At 51.5% G+C, this 20,025-nt stretch overlaps 1 protein-coding gene across 1 annotated transcript in view; it reads right to left on the reverse strand.

The window, feature by feature from the left end:
* The window catches only part of FAM83F (family with sequence similarity 83 member F), a 34,522-nt gene extending 23,711 nt beyond the window's left edge, over positions 1–10,811 (reverse strand). The window contains exon 1 of the mRNA XM_040490763.1: positions 10,251–10,811. Within this exon, the coding sequence (XP_040346697.1) occupies positions 10,251–10,751 (501 nt within the window). The 5' untranslated portion in view covers positions 10,752–10,811. The remainder of the gene's footprint in view (positions 1–10,250) is intronic.
* Between the last annotated feature and the right edge of the window lie 9,214 nt (positions 10,812–20,025).

Below are 20,025 nucleotides of genomic sequence, written 5' to 3' on the forward strand. Positions count from 1 at the left end.
GCACAACTCGTGCCCTAACTCATGCTGCCACCACCCTATCCCTGCGGTGACTGGACCGCCCTTTCGCTGTTGAGGGCCCTAATTCACTCTTCCCAGAGGCCCTCCCAGGATCATTTCCTGTCCTCAGTCCCGAGGATGGGTGGTGTTTGCCCTCCCCGAGGTGCTTGTCTGCCTAGGCCTGTGTCTGTCCTGAGCACCTGAGGGGTGGGGGCAGAGACCTGTCATTCCTTCCAATCCAGGACCTGACACTGAATGTTCCAACAACACCTCCGGAGTAGGGGGCTCCCCTCGGGATGCTGAGGAAGCAGTCTGGACCAGAGCCCTGGCCTACCAAGAGGGCAGAGCCAAGACCAGAAGGGGCCCTGTTCTCCGCCTGGAGGCCAAGTTGCCCCCATTCCGCCAGCAGGGCATGTGCGCTTTGTCAGCTGAAGCTTCCCAGCTGTCTGTAGCCATGTTACATTGTTTCAAGCTCACTAATTAGTCGTCATTAAACACCAGGTTCCCTGGATGCACTGGCAGCCGCAGGAGCCCAGTTCCACCCGGACAGGCTGCCTCCTCTCCCAGACCGCCTGGCCTCTGTGCCAGGCTCTGCTCCCGACCCCGCAGGTCAGGTCTCCCTGCTTGTGCCACTGGGACTCATTCCCCGTTGATGTGACCCTATGAGACCGTCTCCCTCTCAACACCCATACCCCAAACTAAGTTGATGAAGGGGACAATACAAAGGAGACCCAGGCCGGCTCTCCAGAGACAGAGAAAAGACTGTACCCACGTGAGCAAGGTCAACTAATTCAGCCGTGAAGAACCATATGTGACCCGCTAGGGAGTAAGCATAGCAATTCTTCTTAAGATCCTAGGCCAGCTTTTCCGTGCCCCACGGCGGGCTTCTGGGATGACTTCCCTGCATTAAGTTGGTGTTAATTAGTGAAAATTATCTAATACAAGCTCGTTTTAACATTAGCTTAAAGCTAAACATAATTAGGAAGATAAATCAGCTGCTAAAAAAAAAAAAATTCCGGTGAAGATACACAGATGATTTTTAGGATCAGCTGCTGGCCTGGGTTGCTGGTCTGGAGCTCTGAGTGCTAGACAATATGTGGGTGGAGCCAGGCAGGACTGGAAAGTACCTGTTGAGGTATTTCTTGATCGATCCAAGAAGGCAAGGCAACTGGAACTGGCAGTTTACCCGGGAGGTTCTGAGCAGCAGAAAGGATAACTTTGTGGCCACTGCCAGGTGATGCTACCTGGGAGGGCTTCCCCAGAGAGGCACATGGAGAGTGCAGGAAGGGGTGCGTTGGGGAGTGCTGTCTGGAGGGCGTTGGGGTGCAGGGAATGAAGTGAATCCATGCATTCCCTGGCCTCTGGCCTTGCACGACCCCACCCTTGGCCTGCCCGCCCTCCCAGACTGGCTGCTTTGGCTGTCAGCTCCTGGGAGGCCACTGCTCCCCTGCAGCTCCGTGGAATCAGACTCGGTTCCATCCAGCTCCGCTAGCTACCAGCGGTGTGACCTTATCCTCTCTGAGCCTCAGTTTCCTCATCTGTAAAATGGAAAGTTGCGGGCTTGTGAAAATTAAATGAAATAATATATTCTTAAAGAGCTGGCACTGCATGTCTGACATTTAAGTGCCCAAATGACAGCTATCGACCCCTCCCCCAAATGCCCTACAGTTTGTCTTTTTAGCTCCATTAGACTTAAGGTCAGGGTCCACGTTTTATTCCACTGTATATTTCTTGAACCTGGCATGTAGTAGGTCCCCAGTAAGACATATTGAATGAACAAATGTGTGGAAAAGGGAGTTAAGAACACTCATAGTCTGTCCTCAGAGACCCACCAAAAGGCAAAGCACCCTGGTCCCTGCCACCTCCCCAAGCATCTGCTGACTCACTGCTAGAAAAGAGAACAAAAAGAATATTTATCTGGAGCCTCCCACATGCCCAGGCAGTACTTTGAGGGGTCCAACAGAGTGATGACCACCATACAGGCAGTACCAGGAAGAGCTTCCAGATAATTGGAAACTTGGGCCAGAGAGACTAATAATTAGAAAAGCCATAGGCTTTATTCCAGGGCTAAGATTCTGGGATCATTAGCAAGTCCACAGACTCCACGGATTTCAGAGAAGGAAAAGCCGGCTAAAGCTGACTGGTCATAGCACCTGGGAGGCGAGGTGTGGTGGGAGAGGGATCTAGCAGGGATCACTAGAGTGACTCAGAGAGGTGGGGGTTGCTCAGGACACCACCAGGAGCACAGGCAGGCAATCAGCCAGGACCCACCCTGCTCGATTGCTCTCTGCCCTGCTCCCCACCTGCCCCCCCAGATTGGAATCCTGCCCAAGAACAGGCTCTGCCTTGTACAGTCTGAGAAAAGGGAGGTGGACCTGGCCACCAGCCAAGGTGAGGCAGCACGCTAGGGGTGAGAGTGTGGAAGGACTAGGGGTGCTGGCTGGGAACCCCATCAAGGTCTCAGCTTGCCAGTGAGGTCACAAGTCCCAGGGGGACATTAAGAGGACAATATAGGACAATGGAGTATTACTCGGCAATCAAAAAGAATGAAATCTTGCCATTTGCAACCACATGGATGAAACTAGAGGGTATTATGCTAAGCAAAATTAGAGAGGCAAAAATCATAGGCCTTCATTCATATGAGGAATTTAAGATACAAAACAGATGAACATAAGGGAAGGGAAGCAAAAATAACACAAAAACAAGGAGGGGGGCAAAACATAAGAGACTCTTAAATACAGAGAACAAACTGAGGGTTGCTGGAGGGGTTATGGGTAGGGGGACGGGCTAAATGGGTAAGGGGCATTAAGGAGGGCACTTTTTGGGATGAGCTCGGCATTATACACAGGGGATGAATCACTGGAATCTACTCCTGAAATCATTATTGCTCTATATGCTAACTAACTTGGATATAGATTTAAAAACAAACAAACAAATATAAAATTAAATTAAATTAAAGAAATGGAAGAATATAAAAAACAAACAAACAAAAAAGAGGACAATCTAGGTCCCTGGAAGCTACCTACCCTCAGCTTCCAGGTGACGCCTGCCCCAACATCTCCAAGTGGAGAGAACCTTCTCACCCACTCGGCATAGGTCAGAGCACCTAGCAGCTGTGTACTTGTCCGTCTCCAAACTAGTCTGTGAGCTTCCCAGAGCCTGGCTGGCAACAAATACACTTTGCTTCTGAAAGTTTTAGAGGGAAGAGGTGGCCCCAGAGGGCAGTACCCAAGGGTAATGGCATTTGTAGCAGAAGGACACAAGTCTTGAACTCAAACCTGGGTGGAATCCGAGTCAGCCTCTTATGAATCCTATGATCTTGTACTTTCCCTGCGCCTCTGGGAAGATAGCGCTTCCCTTGTGAGGTGTTAAGGAGTGGATTAATTAAAGGAAATAGCGTAGCACCTATCTTTCAACAATGTTAGCCCCTCTTAATAGAAATCCCTTTTATCTGCATACATTACTCATCTTTTTCAAAGCGCTGTCTCATAGTCTTGCTTTAGAGTCTCAGAGCAATCTTGTGAAAGTTAGAAGGCAAGAATCATCCCCACTCAGAGATGCAGAGACAGAAGCCCAGCAAGGTCAAATGATGTGCCCAAGGTCACCTAGTGGGCAAGGACATAGACAACCTGGGCAAGAATGAGGACACTCTGGCTCCTGGATCCCAACTGGGTACTCCTACCCTTGGCTGTGGCCTGGTCTCCTGAGACTGAGCCTGGTAAACCTGGATCTGTTCCCCACAAGACCAAGAGAAGGTCATGAAGAAGGCACCCCTTTACTGAGGCCCCATCTTCGACCTTTGAGCTCCCTGGGAAACACCCGTCCTCAGAGGTTCAGGGACCCAAAGTGTCAGATTTCAGAGGAACCAAGCCTAGGACTCCTTCTCCAAAGAGAGAAACATGGTCTGTCCCCCTGTGCCCTACTGCCCACCTAGGAAAGCTTTAGTTCTGAGGAATATTTCCAGACTGCCCTCAGGCTCCTTGGGCTGGGTCTCACAGCCAGCCAGCCCTTCTGGATGACAGTGCAAGGGGAACACCCTCGGGGATCCCCCGTATAGGAACCAGGGCACCTCTGCACCATCCTGTCCTGTCTCTGCCCACGGCAGATCCTAGAGAAGATCTTTGGCTGAGGACTCAGATGCCCCAGCCCCACAAACAGCTGCTACCAAATCAAAGCCAACAGGTAAATGCAGGGGGCTTGGGGACAGTGGGAAGCCGGTCCTCTCTCACTCTAAGGAGGCAAACGGGAAGTACACCTGCACAGGATGCCCAACCCCAACAATGAGAGGTGACTCCTAACTCCCCTAACTCATCTGCTGGCTGCGGCACCCCCACTTCCTGGGAGGAAATTTGGCCACATGTCCCTCCCTTGCTCTGTGAGAAGAAGGAGAAGGCAGCAGTTACTTTCCAGAACAATTGACCTTTGTGGAATACTTAACTGGTATCCTTAGCTTTCACACAAATTTCTTCCTTGTTTTTCAAAACCATCCAGAAATCTAGGCATTATCCTCCCATTTTGCAGGTCAGGAGCCCCAGAGCAAGAAGTGCTTTACCCAACGGACACAGCCAGTAATCGGCCAGATCTGGAGAGAAACCAAGACCTTCCAACTTAGGAGCCTGTCCTTGACCCTGACACGAAGCTGGGTCTCCACTGCTCAGAAATTCTGGCTCCCGGGATCAGTGACTGAGCATAAAGGAGAGACATTCAGAATCCGTTCAGAATCCAATGGCCAAAGAGCTCAGGGCTTGGCGGGGATGCCGGGACAGGCTGGGGCAAGATCCCGGAAGGGCTGTGAAGCGCTCAGCCAGCCCCTGGAGCGGCGGCTGCACCATTATCCACCAGCCTCGGTGGGACAAGGAGCTTCCCGGGGCTCTGAAAGAAAGCCCGTGCGGAATGGTTATGTGTAAGGAAGAAGGGTCAGGTGGGGCAGACTTCTTTCTTTTTGCTTTTGCATCTGCTTCACGTCTATATCCCAATGCCAAGCATGGGGCCTGGTACGAGACAGTGCTCAGTACTATCTACTGGAATGAGGGAGGCACCGGCTGAGGCCAATAGGGGAACAGTGGCCAACAGTGGGCTCTACCCAGTGGCACAGGCTGCCACCTGCAAAGGTGAGGCTCCTGGCACCATGAGCCAGAGACTCTAAGACTTTGCCACACCCCCAGGTCATGTGTTCCCAGCTGTTCACCCCCATCAGCTGCCCAGACCTCTAACCAAGCTGCTGACCTGGCAAACCAGACATCTCCTGCTCTGGTGCCTTCTCCCAAGTCCCTATGCCCCTCCCCCCAGTTTAGAGCATTCTTTTCTCTGCTGCCAGACAGTTTATGACAATGGGGATTAAAGGAATCCCCTGGGTAACTTGCAGTTCAGCAGGGGACTTCTCTAGACACTTGCTTTGCTGGAGGGATGGAGAGAAATGGGTGGCCAGCCACTCATACACATCACTGGCCCTCTGTGACGGCTGAGGCCCAGCGAGGCAGACCAAGAGGAGGAAGGTGGACTCTTGGCTCTTCCAAAGCTCTGGGCCCCCAGGGATAAAATGGGCTCTCCCAAAGCGAGCCGTGTGCCAGACACACAGGCGGGACAAACAAGGAGCCAGGTCTGAGAACAAAAAGGTCACTTTTGGATTGAAAATTTGATAAAGTGCCAAGAAAAGGGTGGCGCCTCAGCCAGGCCCTGAGGGAAAGGGGACAGAGCTGTCAGCAGGCAGGGGAGGGTAAGGTCAGGCCTGTGGCTCACGCCCCTCTGTCCCCCACCAACCAGGCAGGTCTGGTCCTCTTACTGTGACAGGAATGAAGAGTTGCTGGTTAATCAAAGCTGCCTAGGCCACCAGCCTCCCTCTCTTGGGCTGTGTTCGTCATCTTCCCTGACCAGGTACCTGGGGAGGCTGTATAATCTCCTTGTCCTTGGTCTAAAGATAAGTCCTCTCACCCTTCTGGACCTCAGAGGCTTCATCTGAGAAATGAAGATAATATTCTGCCTCACATGATGATTGAGGTTCAAAGGTTGTGGTAGGCAGTAAAATGCATTTGGATGCGGGGCCCAGGAGTGCAGGGCCAAGGGTCAGTCCTGGAGATTGGGGGGGCCGGTAAGTTTTCTATTCCTGAAGCATAGGCAATCTCTCTAAACCCACCCAGCAGCTTCAAAAATGGACACCACCGGGCATGGGGGAGCCTGAGTGCAAAGATGGGTGTGTGCAGGTGCAACCTCAGCCTTCCTGTTGCGTTCAGACACGTTTGTAGCCAGGCCCCGGCATCAAAGGCCCTTCCCTAACCCGGGCCTGGGTTTCTGCCCCTGCTGCCACGCCTGCTGCCAGGCATGCATCCAACTGTATACTCTAATGATGGTTTAGTGGACCATTAGGCTACTTAAGAGCAGGGGTGCGTTTTATGTGTCTGTTTTCTACTAAAGTGCTTAGCACACAGTAACCTGGAGATATCTGTCCCATGACCAGATGAACACTCTCCTCCCAAATCACTAGCCCATCCAAACTGCACCTGCTTGGTCCTCTCACTTGCTCGAAGTCGACCACGCCCCCCGCCCCTCCCCTCAGCTCTCTGCAGTTACGATGAGATGATCGCAGCAGTCCACACAGTAGCCGTCTCCCCTGGGCATCTCTGCCACCGTGGGACAGGCTAGGGACTCATTTCTCAGTCCCTGAAGGCAGCTTTTCAGCCTGTAGTTTAAGCAAAGTCCATCGTTCAGTGACACGAAAACAAGCAGATCACTCAAGGGGGAAAGAACAGCAGGGAACAAAACCCCACCCCAAAGGTAAACAGGGCCAAATGTTTGAATGCCAGCTATCTAGCACAGCCCCAAGGGCCTTCTTCCATCCACGGAGGCCTAGAGAGCAGGTAATTGACTGCTGCTTCCGAGGCCGTCCTCCCAGTTTCCCAGGCCACACCTCCACCCACTGGGCTGTGTCCTCACTGCCTCTGCCTCCCCCCCCACCCCCCACCCCCCACCCCCCGCCCCACCTCCCATCAGATTTTCAAAGTGTCCCCTAGTTAGGCTCCTTTCTCCATATCTCCGAGGCCCAGGTTCGAAACCCTCACTGGTCTTCGGCTGCGGGCATGTCCCAGCCACTCCCGTTTGTCATTCAGGAGTAAAAATGACAGCATCTCACGAGGTTATTCTGAAGATTAAATGAGATAAAATAGGAAAGCGTCTGGGACACAGTTGGACGTGCATCCCCTCCAGAGGCGCCCTCATCTAACCATCTCTGGCTGCCCCTTCTGGCCTCACAGCAGGCTGACTCTCCCTGGAGACAAAGGAAACTCCCTGCCTCAGGGTGAAAAGGAAGGGGGAAGAATCTAGTGTAAACAAGCTGGGGTGAGGGTGAAGCAGACAGGGGTCAGAGGGTGTAGCCTGTAGAGCAGAAGCCAGGGATCTGGGTCTTTCCATAACCAACAACATGGCCTTTGGGCAAGCCCCTTTCCTCCTCTGTGCCCCAGTTTCCTCACCTGTGAAACAGGCCAACCTCTCTGGCCTATTTCACGCGGTCTTTGAGAAGGTGCCGCACAGACGCGGGCGACAGTAAATACGTGGGGCCCAGAAGGCCTGGGAGTTGGGTGGGCACAGGCAGGGTCAGAAGCTGCCTCTTCCAGGGGGTTGGTCACCTGCTTTGGACTCAGATCCTCGACCCAGGCCCTACACGGTACTTAGCTCCCACCAGGGTAGCCCTTTCCTCCTACCAGAGCTGCTTTCTCCTTCGAAGGAAAAATCTCTCATTCCTGCTCCTAAATTCCTTAATGGAGAAATTGCCCATTCCAGTGTCCTTCTCTTTCCCCTTTTCAACTCTGCAATTCACCTCCTTCAGGAAGCCCTTCTAGATTAGGCACATCAGGCTCAAAAATGCTTTTTTCTTCCAGCACATCCCTCAGCATTTAAGTTAACTCTTGGAGGGCAAAGACCACAGCTTAAATCCTTCTATGGCTAGTGCTTGGCACACAGGGCACTCAGGAAATAGCGACTAGTTAAATATGTACATATTGGATGTGTTCACAATTGTTAAAGTTTCTGTTGTTAAATATTTAAAGAGCTAAGAACATTGCATTACACAGGAGACTCCTGACATCCCAATGGGACCAGCAGCCCCAGTGGGCAGGTGTCCTGTCTCTCCCTTTGGTAACAGGGCACACACCCCCAGGTTGTGACGGGGCTAGCTCCATTCAAGCTGCTTGGTTTAATCCTGCTGCAATGTCATCAGACAGCAGGGCAGGGTAGCACAGTGGTTAAGAGCAAGGACTTTGGCTTTCAAATCCTGGTGCAGCCAGGTGTGGCCTTTGGCAAATACTGCTCTGAACCAAAAAATAAAAATAAAAAAATAAAAAATAAGGAAAATACCCATCTCGCCTAGTTGTTGTGAAAAGCAAACGAGAAAATGAAGCAAATTAGTAGCAGAGTGGCCCATACAAAGCGCTAACAAATCAAGGCTTTTAGTATCCCATCATGACGCCTGACCCCTTAGGCCAGCTGCAGCCTGCTGCATAGCACTGCCATTCTGGTCCTTTCTCCTCTTCTCAAACTGGCTTTTCTCTTTTGCAGAATGCAATATACAAAGAAAGCTCAGGCAGATAGATAGGGAGGAATTTCTTAGGGGGTATGGGAAAGTTAACCCTTCCTTCCTTCTTCCAGGAAGCATCCCCCTTCCTGGAAGAGAAGCGCCAGGACTGGTCTTTCTAGATTAGTCTTCCCTGCCAGGCCACTTCAGCCTCCAGAGGTAACAGGACTCCAACCACATCCACTGAGTTGAATTAGAATGGTGAACCCAAGTCACTCCTGTTGTATATTCTGATTTGGACACTAAAGGCTGCTGTGTTTTGTTTTTTTTTTTTTAATGTATATTTATTTACTTTTTGAGAGGGGAGAGGGGCAGAGAGAGGAAAAGAGAATCCCAAGCAGGCCTCCGCACAGTCATTGCAGAGCCTGATGTGGGGCTCTCACGAACTGTAACCTGAGCTGAAACTAAGAGCTGGATGCTTAACCAACTGAGTCACCCAAGCACCCCTAAGCTGCTGGTGTTTCTTAACAAATCTCTGTGTGTGGGTGGGTGGGGGGAGGTCAGATATAGCAAATAAAAATACAGAATGCCACATTAAATTAGAATTTCAGATAAACAAATAACATTTTTTTTTATTTTTATTTTTTTCAACATTTATTTATTTTTGGGACAGAGAGAGACAGAGCATGAACGGGGGAGGGGCAGAGAGAGAGGGAGACACAGAATCGGAAACAGGCTCCAGGCTCTGAGCCATCAGCCCAGAGCCTGACGCGGGGGCTCGAACTCACGGACCGCGAGATCGTGACCTGGCTGAAGTCGGACGCTCAACCGACTGCGCCACCCAGGCGCCCCAACAAATAACATTTTAATATCAATATGCCCCATGCGATATTTGAGGCATATTAATACTAAAAATGATTTGTTGTTTATCTGAAATTCAAATTTAATGGGATGTCCTATATTTTATCTAAAAACCCTACCCAGGTGCCCCTACCCAAGGGCACAGAGTAAAGATTAAACTTTTCTCCCTGCCCCACAACCTACTGGCCCATCAGTATTCCGACCGGCCATTCTGAACATCCCCTCCTTTCAACCCCCAAGCAGAGTGGCCACAATAAGTGAGAACTTCCCCCCACCCTCAGCTGTTGAGTCCCAAGTGTCCAGCACAGAGCCAGGCACAGAGCAGGTGCTCAAAATACATTTCTTCATTCATTCCTGGCTGCTTGACTTCTAGTACTGGTCCCCAGGGGGTGTGAATGCCAGGCCCCTGTTGACTCTGGGGGGCCTCCTCAGAGCAGCATGGCTGGGGGAGGGGTGTACAAGTCTCACTACCCAGTTTCTCCGGATGACTGAAGACCAAATGAACAAATGGCCTAAGATATGTTTTGTAAATCCCAGGGCATCACATGGGTTATTATCAAGACTTTGGAGTGGCCCACTTTCCCACAAAACCCTACAGCCCCCACCCTTCTCTACAGAGAGGAACCTGACAGGGAAGTAAAAGCACAGGGCAGAGGAAAGCCAGCCCTCTGGACACTGCAATAATGATGACAAACCACTGTCCAGCACCTTGTAATTCACCAAGGTTCACATCCATCTTCTCTAGAGGCCTCACCAGTCCCCCTGACTTAAGGGAAGGTTCTGGGCCCATTTTCCTGGGAGTGGTCAGGAAGTCCTGCCCCAGGCCCTGCCTCTGATATTGGGCCTGGTCCAAGGGGCTGCACTTGGTGGGGGCGGGGGCGCGGCCTACCTTCTGTGCCTGTTGGATCATCTGCCTGACCACCTCCTTGAGGTGGGGCGCCTTCTCCTCCTTGGGGGGGTGGGTAAAGAGGGTGACGCGGCTCACGCCACGGTAGACGCGGGTGTCGGTCCAGCCCAGGTCCAGCGGGGGCACCTCGGTGTCGGAGAGGTCGGGCCAGTAGGCGAGGGACTCTCCGGGCTCCGCAGAGGTCTGGGCCGGGGCCTTGGCCTTGGCCTTGCTCTTGCCCCGAGCGGCGGCGGCGGCGGCGGCGGCGGCGGCGGCATCCTCGTAGGGGCTCCAGGCGGCGCGGAGGGCCTGGCGCTCCTGGCTGGAGAGGAAGTCCCGAAGCCGCTCCTTCTTGACCCGCTCGCGGTAGGCCTGCTCGCCGCCGCCCAGCAGCGCCTCCAGCGCGGCCCGCCGCCGCTCGCAGTAGTAGAAGGCGGCCTGCGCCTCGGTCACCCTCTCGTTCACGTGCGCCTCGTCCAGGCAGCTCAGCTGGGACTCGGCCATGGCGCCTCGGCCGCCCGTCCCGGCCCGGGCCGCGGCCCCGGTCCCACCGCCGCACCTGGAGCCGAGGGGCGGGGCTGCCTCACCTAGCCGCGAGGTCGGCCAATCCGCGCGGGCCGGGGCGCGGGCGCGGCCGTCGGGTGGGGAGGGGCGGCCGCGCCCTCCGCCTGCGGGCCAGTTAGCCCGGCAGGTGGCCTGGGGGGTTCCCAGGGGAAGCGGCGGGGCCTAGGCCTGCTGGGCCCGACCCGGGTCCGGGGCTCCAGGGTGGGCAGGGACCCGCAGGGGCGGGCGGCGGGTGGGGTGGGGGGTAGGGGTGGTGTGTGTGCTAGTTAGACGCACGTGAGGCCTCTGGCCCGCTTCTGCCTCCTGGCCCCGACCCTTCGGTGGCGATCTAACCCTTCCCGCCGCCTCGCCCGGCCGGACACGTAGCAGGCGGCGCGTGTTCATCTTCCCCGCGGTTATGGCCGCGAGCACGTGCTTTGGCAGGGGTGCCTCTGGGGCGGTGGATCTGACCACTCCCCTCGTTGAGGGTCTGGGGGCCCTGCAACCAGCCGGGATTGTGACGGCTGAGGGGGGCAGTCGGTGTGCAAAAGCAAAATGCTAATAAAACCCCCAGCTTCCCACCCACATGCATGTCCCAGTTCTGAGATCAGAGGGCTCCAGAAGCTCTCAATACAGCACCTTCACCAAGATAAAAAATTCTTAAAAAAAAAATCCAAATACTGCAAGGATGTAAGCAGCAGCGATCTAATTTCCCCCCATTTTAATTTGAAGTGATGTGTGTGTGTGTGTGTGTGTGTGGTGTGTGCGTGTGTGTTTGGGCAAGATAGGCTGCCAGAGGCCTGATTACTGTATTAGTGATTTCAAAGTACATGTTTGAGCTCAAGGAAAAAAGCCGTGCGCGCACGCGCATGCACACACACACACACACACACACACACACACACACACACACACATCACCAGCAGCGGGCTGCTCTGCTGTCTCCCATTGGATTAAATACAATCTTCTTAGTCATTAACATATTATTTTGTTCATGCACTGCTGTACAATTTGATTCTCCACATTCAAAATATTTTCAGATCATAGCAACCAAAGGTTCACATTTCTCCCATTTTATAGCACAGCGTCTCAGAACTGGAAGAAGCATTAGAAACTAGTCCAACCCCCTCATTTTACAGCTGAGGAAATTGAGGCCTTGAAGCACGTGGTTTACCAGGCCTCCCAGAAAAGGAGAGGCAGTGCATGGGGACTATTGGGTTCTCTGTGTCTCAGAGATCTTTGCCCTACATCTCAGCCACCTTCGCCCTTTCTGCTTACGAAATGACAGAAGGTTCCTGAGGACCTGATTTTAAACCCCTGGGTATGTGAAGAGGTTGCTTACTATTTCTGGGCCTTCCTTTGATGGTGTGTCAGCCCAAAGATTGGTGGTGTTGGGCCGTGAGCTGCCTATCACCTTGGCACCCTTAGGAATTGCCCAGGCCTCACTCCTGGCAGCATTCTACTCTTAATTAATCTTTAAACATATTTCACGTTTAGAATGGAGAGCATTTAGTTTGCTTCCTAGTGATTTTGAGGCACTAAGAGATGCCAGACTGTGCTCCAGGGGCATAGGGGAGCTGGGGGGGGGGGTGCGTAGGTGGGAGGAACAGGGATGCCCAGGAGGATAGCACAGGTGTGATGAAAGTACTTTGATCAACTCAAGCCGCAGTGCTTTGGGCACAGACATTTACTCAACGCCCGCCATGTGCCTGGCATGCAGTATGCACTTAGCACATAGTTCTTTAAAACAGAATGAATTAGGGCCAAGAGAAAGGTATGTGCATCGCGAGCTGCAGGGACTATGGGGGAAGGAATCATTAATCTGCCCAGTGGGATGTGGATAAGAGAGGCTTCACTCAGCAGGAGGGGATTTTGAATAGAGTCTAAAGGATGAGATTTCAAGGGGACAGAGGGAGTGAAGACACTCCAGGCAGAGGGAGGTGGCCAGAGCATCATGCTGACATCAGGCATATGTGGCTTCAGGTCAAGATACTTAACCCTCAGAGCCTTAGTGTCCTCCTCTGCAAAATGGGATAACAATGCTGACCTCCTGATACCTCCCAGATAGCTGTTGGGATTAAATGAGATCTAGTACTGATTTAATTAGCTTTTGTGTCTGACTGGTAGAAAAGGGTTTCTTTTATTTATTTATTTTTGAGAGAGACAGAGACAGTGCGAGTGGGGGGAGGGGCAGAGAGAGAGGGAGACACAGAATCCAAAGCAGGCTCCAGGCTCCGAGCTGTCAGCACCGTACCCGCCCCAGGGCTCAAACCCACAAACTGCGAGATCATGACCTGAGCCAAAGCCAGACACTTAACTGACTGAGCCACCCAGGCGCCCCTAGAAAGGGGTTTACAACAGTGCTTCTAACTCCTGGGCATAGAAATCACCTGGGGTATCTTGTGAAAATGCAGATTCTGATTCAGTGGGTCTGAGGTGAGGCCTGAGATTGTTCGTTTCTAGCAAGTTCCAGGTTACGCTGGTAGCGCTGGTTCACAGACCACACTTTGCATAACAAAGGTTTCAGAGTCCAGGGAATAAGAGCACCAACTTTCAGGTCAGGGCGGAATTGGAATGGAATCTCACTTCCTTGGGATAAGCTGTGTGTCCCTGGGAAAGTCACTTCCCTTTTCTGAGCCTTGGTCACATCTTCAGTGAAATATGTGCAATAAAATGTCCTCCCTTACAGGCCTTCATGAAAAGGGAAATAAATGAATGGGGTACATATTGCTTAGTGGAGTGTCTAGCCTAGCAGACAAGCCAGGGAAGGGTAGTTAGCGCTAAAGTGTGGGATGATGGGACTGGAAAGAGAGGGACTTTGGAGCCCAACTGTGGGGACCTTGATTTTTTATCTTATTCTGTAGCTAGAGGGGAGGCACTGAAGGTTATTAAGAGACGGATATGGTCATTAAAATATGTGCCAGGCACTGTGCTAAATGTTTTATGGATCCTCCAAATGAATTCATGTGACCCTATTTAAAAAATTATTAGTATCCCCATTTTATTTATTTTTAAAGGTTTATTTATTTATTTTGAGAGGGAGAGAAAGCACGAGTGTGAGTGAGTGAGCAGGGGAGGGGCAGAGATGGAGAGGGAGAGAGGGAATCCCAAGCAGGCTCTGGCTGTCAAAGCAGAGCCTGACTCAGGGCTCGATCCCGTGAAGTGTGAGATCACGACCTGAGCAGAAATCAAGAGTCGGACACTGAGCCATGTAGACCCCTCTATTATCTCCATTTTATAGGTAAGAAAACTGAAGCACAGAGAGGTTCAGTAGCTTACTCCAGGTCACCTAGTTAGTGAGTAGGAGAGTCAGGATTCAAACCCAGATCATCTGACTCCAGAGCTTGCCTACCCACCCACCTTGCTATACCACCTCAGTTGAGAATATTAGAAAGGGGCATTAGAAAGAGACAGTGTTCTTGCTTAATCATTTCTTCATTCAACAAATATTTGCTGAATGCCTAGCACGGTGTTACGGGTTAGAAACCATTCATTCATTTACAAATCCTTACTGAGCCTTACTAAGCACAAGGCTCTGTTCTAGGTATGATGGTGCAGCTCTGAACAAAACCAGGTCTTTGCTCACGTAGAGCTCCTGTCGAAATGCAATGATTAAGACCTGCTTTGTGTTGGGGCACCCAGGTGGCTCAGTCGGTTAGGCGTCTGACTTCAGCTCAGGTCATGATCTCGTGGTTCATGAGTTCGAGCCCCACATCGGGCTCTGTGCTGACAGCTCAGAGCCTGGAGCCTGCTTCAGAATCTGTGACTCTCTCTCTCTCTGTCCCCTCCCTCGCTCATGCTCTGTCTCTATCTCTCAAAAAATAAATACACGTTAAAAAAAAAATTAAGACCTGGTTTGTGTTCTCAAGGAGTACAAATGTTACGTGATATAAGTTGGAATTGGACAGAGGTTAGAATCAGAACAGAATATTTTAGTACTAGTTCACACTGGAAAAAATCTTTCCTAGATGTAACTGATATGAAGCACACTGTGGTCTTTTTGTAATATTCCCCTTTAGGGACCAATGACTTATTTATTCAACTAACATTTTTGAGTTGTGAATGTGTCCTAGATAACATGCTCGCCACTGGGGATTAAAAAAGAGGATTCAGACATGATAGCTAGCAGTCCTGGTGGCTCTGCCTTGTTTAGCTGGGAGTCAGATCCCCACAGCTCTTTACGAAGCAGGGGATATTGGCTGCTCTCAGAGACGGCATTTTACCATACAATCATCTAATCTGATCCGCCCTAATCTGGTGAAATAGACTGTGAAAAAGGACTCCAGAGGGGTGTTAATGACGAATAAACTGAGGCCCTGGACGACCTGTTCCAGGTTATCAGCTGGCAAGTGGAAACTCTAGGGCACCTGTCCTCAAAGCCTGACCCCCAGGCCTTCAAACACTCCGTGCATTTTCACTGAGATTTTTAAAAAGCCTGAACCGTGGGGAAATTGATTCCTTTTATGCACAGGTTCTATCTACTTTGTGTCTGGGGATCATCCATGAGGCGGTGACACCCTAAGAGAAAGCCTCTGGCCCTGTACCAGTCCCTCCTTCTTGGGTCTGGAATTTCCCTGAGCTAGGGGGAGCCTGTCAAACTGGCACTTCCAATACCGGAGGCCACTTTGCCCAAGGTGACTGTGCCTTCCTGAGAAATGCTGCTTCCTCCTCCAGCAGATGCTGCCCCCTCCCATCTTGGCACTCGTTCACCTTCCTCTCTCCCCAGGGCACGCTGCCGGCTGCCGGCTGTGTGTGCAGCAAAGATACGACACCTTGTAGTTAATGCTAATTGTAACTGTGTTCATCTCTGTGCGTGTCTAGCCCTCCTGTGTAATTCGAGTCCCAAAATAGCCCACTTCATGATAGATCAGATACCATTCTCCAGGGTTGACTTTTTTCTCCTCGGTGGGAATTTGTGTCATGAGCGCCTGTTGTAAAACATGGGGGACTCTTCATGGGCGCCTGGATGGCTCAGTTGGTTAAGCGAACGACCTCGGCTCAGGTCGTGATCTCACAGTCCATGAGTTCGAGTCCCACGTCGGGCTCTGTGCTGACAGCTCGGAGCCTGGAACCTGCTTTGGATTCTGTGTCTCCCTCTCTCTGCCCCTCCCCACCTCTCAAAAATAAACATTAAAAAAGACCCTTTGGGGACCCTTCGTGCCTGCTGCCTATGCCCAGAGAAAATGAGAGAATAAGAGGAGGTGGCTGGAGCTGGCACCGTGGAGAGGAGGATACAGACCCTAGGACTGAGCTAAATGAACAGTTTTTACCCCTGACCAGCTCTGCTGGCCCACAGGAAGGAACACAGCGAGGCCTCTCCCCGGCCAGTCATGACTTACTGAAAGCTTCATCTTTTCATTCATGAATGGTTTGCTGAGTACTGATTGGGCACTGGGCAAGTTCCTGTCCTCCCAGAACTTCCGGACTTGGGGACTTTGTGTCTGCAACCTTGGAAGCATATAAGCTCCTCTCCCCAATCACTCTGCAACTGCCCCCACTTTCCCAGACACTCGGGTTCCGTGGTTTATCCGCACCTCCCTGCCACTCCTTCCCAGGCTGCTTCATCCACCCCTCAAAGGCCGGTGTCCCCGAGAGCTCATCTCTGGCCTTCTTGTCCTTTGGGCCACCCACGCTCCAAGGGTGGTCCCACCTCTCCCTGGCTGGAATGATTTTCATGCTTCCATCTCAGCTCTAGAACAGTCTCCATGACTCCATACCAGCTCATCCGGCTGCCCGTTGGTCATCTCTACTTGGACGTCCTCCCAGGCACCTCCACCGCCAGGGAAGTCTCCAAAGGAACCCACACCACTTCTCTTCAACCCCCTTCCCCCACTGTTCTTTCTGGATCTCTCTCCTCCAGAATGACACCACCATCTGCCTGGTTGCCCAAGTGGGAAACGTGCATGGGTCTTGACTCTTTTCCCTCTCTCACTGCTACCAGGCCAGAAGAGGCTTCTTCTGTTCTCTCTTTAGTCTTCTTCACTCCACCCAACCCCAGCTCCCCCAACCACCCCACACTTTTGCAAGAGCCTCCTAACTCAATCTTCTCCCCCTCAAATCCCTTCTAAAATGCAAATATAAAGGATAATCCCCCTGCATAAAACTCTTCCGGGGCTCCCCACTACCCATACACTAAAGCCCAAACACCTTGTGGCCATTTATGGCCCACCATTATGGTCCAAACCAATTAGCTTCCTTCTGTCTACTCCCCCTTCCTTGACATGTGGTGTCTTGGCTTAGGGAGCTCCCCCTGCTGAGATGCTTTCCTTTCCAGGCCATCAGCTACTTTTCTGAGTCTTCAGTTTGGTCACTCCATCCGTGGTGTCTCCTGGCCCTCCAGGTCTGGGCTAGTGCCCTCACTTCATGCTTAGCCTCAGTTAAACTCAAATTCTGTATGGTAATGGTTTGTCTCCCCCCACAGGTGGGAGGTTCCTTGAGGGCAGGACGGTCTTCTTCATCAAGGAGTTCCCAGGTATTGTACCTTAAATGCTGGACTTTTGCCCTGGTCCCCCCACTCCTCCACCACGATTTTACTTCAAACTGACTGGGAATACCTTCTTAAAACTGGATAGGATCTTCTCATTTCCCCTGGCATGCAGTAAGAACATAACAAGAAGAGCCTGGAATGCAAAACGTGATTTCAATGAATAGGATCCTTCTTTAGCCATTCTGTTTCACAGTGTGACTGTGTGTGTGTGTGTGTGTGTGTGTGTGTGAGAGAGAGAGAGAGAGAGAGAGAGAGAGAGAGAGAGAATCTGATATGTGTGGTAGGTACATGACATAGTGGGCATTTTTTTAAAAGTAAGCTGTATGCCCCAACATGGGGCTCAAACCCATGAACCTGAGGTCAAGAGTCATATGCTTGGGGTGCCTGGGTGGCTCAGTTGGTGAAGCATCCGACTTCGGCTCAGGTCATGATCTTGAGGTTTGTGAGTTCGAGCCCCATGTTGGGCTCTGTGCTGACCACTCAGATCCTGGAGCCTGCTTCGGATTCTGTGTCTCCCTTTCTCTCTGCCCCTTCCCCGATCCCTCTCTCTCTCTCAAAAATAAACAAACATTAAAAAACAAAACAAAACAAATTAATCAATATTAAACGAAAGGAAGAAATTTAGGGGTGACTGGCTGGCTCAGATGGTAAAGCATATGATTCTTTATCTAGAGGTCATGAGTTTGAGCCCCACATTATGCATGGAGTCTATTTTAATTAATTGATTTAAAAAAAATGTTTAATGTTTATTTTTCAGAGAGAGAGAGAGAGACAAAGCATGAGTGGGGGAGGGGCAGAGAGAGAGAGAGAGAGAGAGAGAGACACACACACACACACACACACACACACACACACACAGAATCCAAAGCAGGCTCTAGGCTCTGAGCTGTCAGCACAGAGCCCTACACAGGCCTCAAATTCACAAACAGTAAGATTATGACCTGAGCCGAAGTTGGATGCTTAACCGACTGAGCCACCCAGATGCCCCGCATGGAGTCTACTTTAAAAAAATCTTAAAAAAACAAATTAAAAAAAAATCTTTAAAAAACAGAGTTTCTAGGGGCGCCTGGGTGGCGCAGTCGGTTAAGCGTCCGACTTCAGCCAGGTCACGATCTCGCGGTCCGGGAGTTCGAGCCCCGCGTCAGGCTCTGGGCTGATGGCTCAGAGCCTGGAGCCTGTTTCCGATTCTGTGTCTCCCTCTCTCTCTGCCCCTCCCCCGTTCATGCTCTGTCTCTCTCTGTCCCAAAAATAAATAAACGTTGAAAAAAAAAAAAAAACAGAGTTTCTAGAGTGGCAAATTCAGTTCCTCAGTCACACAGGCCACATCTGAAGTGCTCAATAGCCAATGGGGCCAATGGCTATCATACTGGATAGTACAGGTATAGAACATTTCCATCATCACAGAATATTTTTTTAATGTTTATTTATGTATTTTGGGGGGGAGAGAGAGAGCACGAGCTTCGAAGGGGCAGAGAGAGAGAGGGAGTGAAAGAGAAAGAGAGAGAGAGAGAGAGAGAGCGATAGGGAGAGATAATCCCAAGCAGGCTCCGTGCTGCCATTGCAGAACCCAGTGTGGGGCTAGAACTCATGAACTGCAAGTTTATGACCTGAGCCGAAACCAACAGACAAACCGACGGAGCCAACCAGGTGCCCGGAAAGTTCTTTTACGTGGCATTGCTATAGGAACTCAAATGCAGGGACAGCTACTCCAGGGCTGAGAAGCTAGGAAGGCTTGTGCAGGGAGGTGGACCTTGGGCTGGGCTTTATAGGACTTAAAACACACAGAGGAGACGGTGGAGTGTTGGATGCAGCAGCGACTCCCAGGAGAAACAGGGAAATCGTACCCTTCTTATTTGCATAAGGGCACTAAGGGAATGTTGAATGGATGAACGAATACATGAATGAGTAAATGAGTGTAATGATCAAGGCAAATACAGGCGAAAGTGACAAATTAATTTGGATTACGGTGTGTGTGTGTAAGTGTATTTGGTCTTGTGTTTGTGTGTACATGTGTAGGTGTGTATACATGTGCACATGTATATATGTGTGCGTGTGTGTGCATGTGTGTGTACATGTGACTACACACATGGGAATATGTACATGTGCATGTTGCAGGGATGGGGGAAGGACAGGGAGAGGCGATGGGCCAGAAATACAGGTTGCCTCATGAACGTTGTTGAATCTCTGAATTCCAGGGTGAGTTTGAACTTAGCTCTGTTGGCAGCTGGGAGCCACAGATGGTGTGTGAGCTGGGAAATGGCGGGATGTGCCTGGCAGAGTGCAGGGGACGGGCCAGAGGCAGAGAGAGCCCCTGGTGTGCTCCAACAACATGGGAAAGCCGGCTGCTCCACTTCTAAGGCTGGGGAGGGGTTCAGAAGGAAGTCACGGGAAGGGATGGGATTTTCTCTCACTTCTTCCTGGTAGTGGCACAGAGCTCCTGAAGTGGCATGCCCTGCCAGGCGGTGCAGGCAGCGTGGTGCGGCTTGAGCAATCTTCACCCCAGTAGGGCACGGAGCTGCTGACGAACCGCCTCCCCCTCCCAAGAGCTCGCAGTGCCGGGAACTGGGGTGTGTCTGAAACATTTTTAGACAAATTTTAAAACAGCTCCGGTCCCAACCAAGGGACCTGGGCTGGAATGACTTGTGTAGTGTTTGTTCATCCCTGTCTTTGGGGACTAGACCGCAGGGCACAGGTGCTGAGCCCAGCCACCTCTCCAGGGCAAGGCCAGAAGAGCCGTGTCAGGAGACA

Source organism: Herpailurus yagouaroundi, unplaced genomic scaffold (genome assembly GCF_014898765.1).
Source record: "Herpailurus yagouaroundi ecotype Mexico unplaced genomic scaffold, PumYag 182, whole genome shotgun sequence".
Taxonomy (NCBI): domain Eukaryota; kingdom Metazoa; phylum Chordata; class Mammalia; order Carnivora; family Felidae; genus Herpailurus; species Herpailurus yagouaroundi.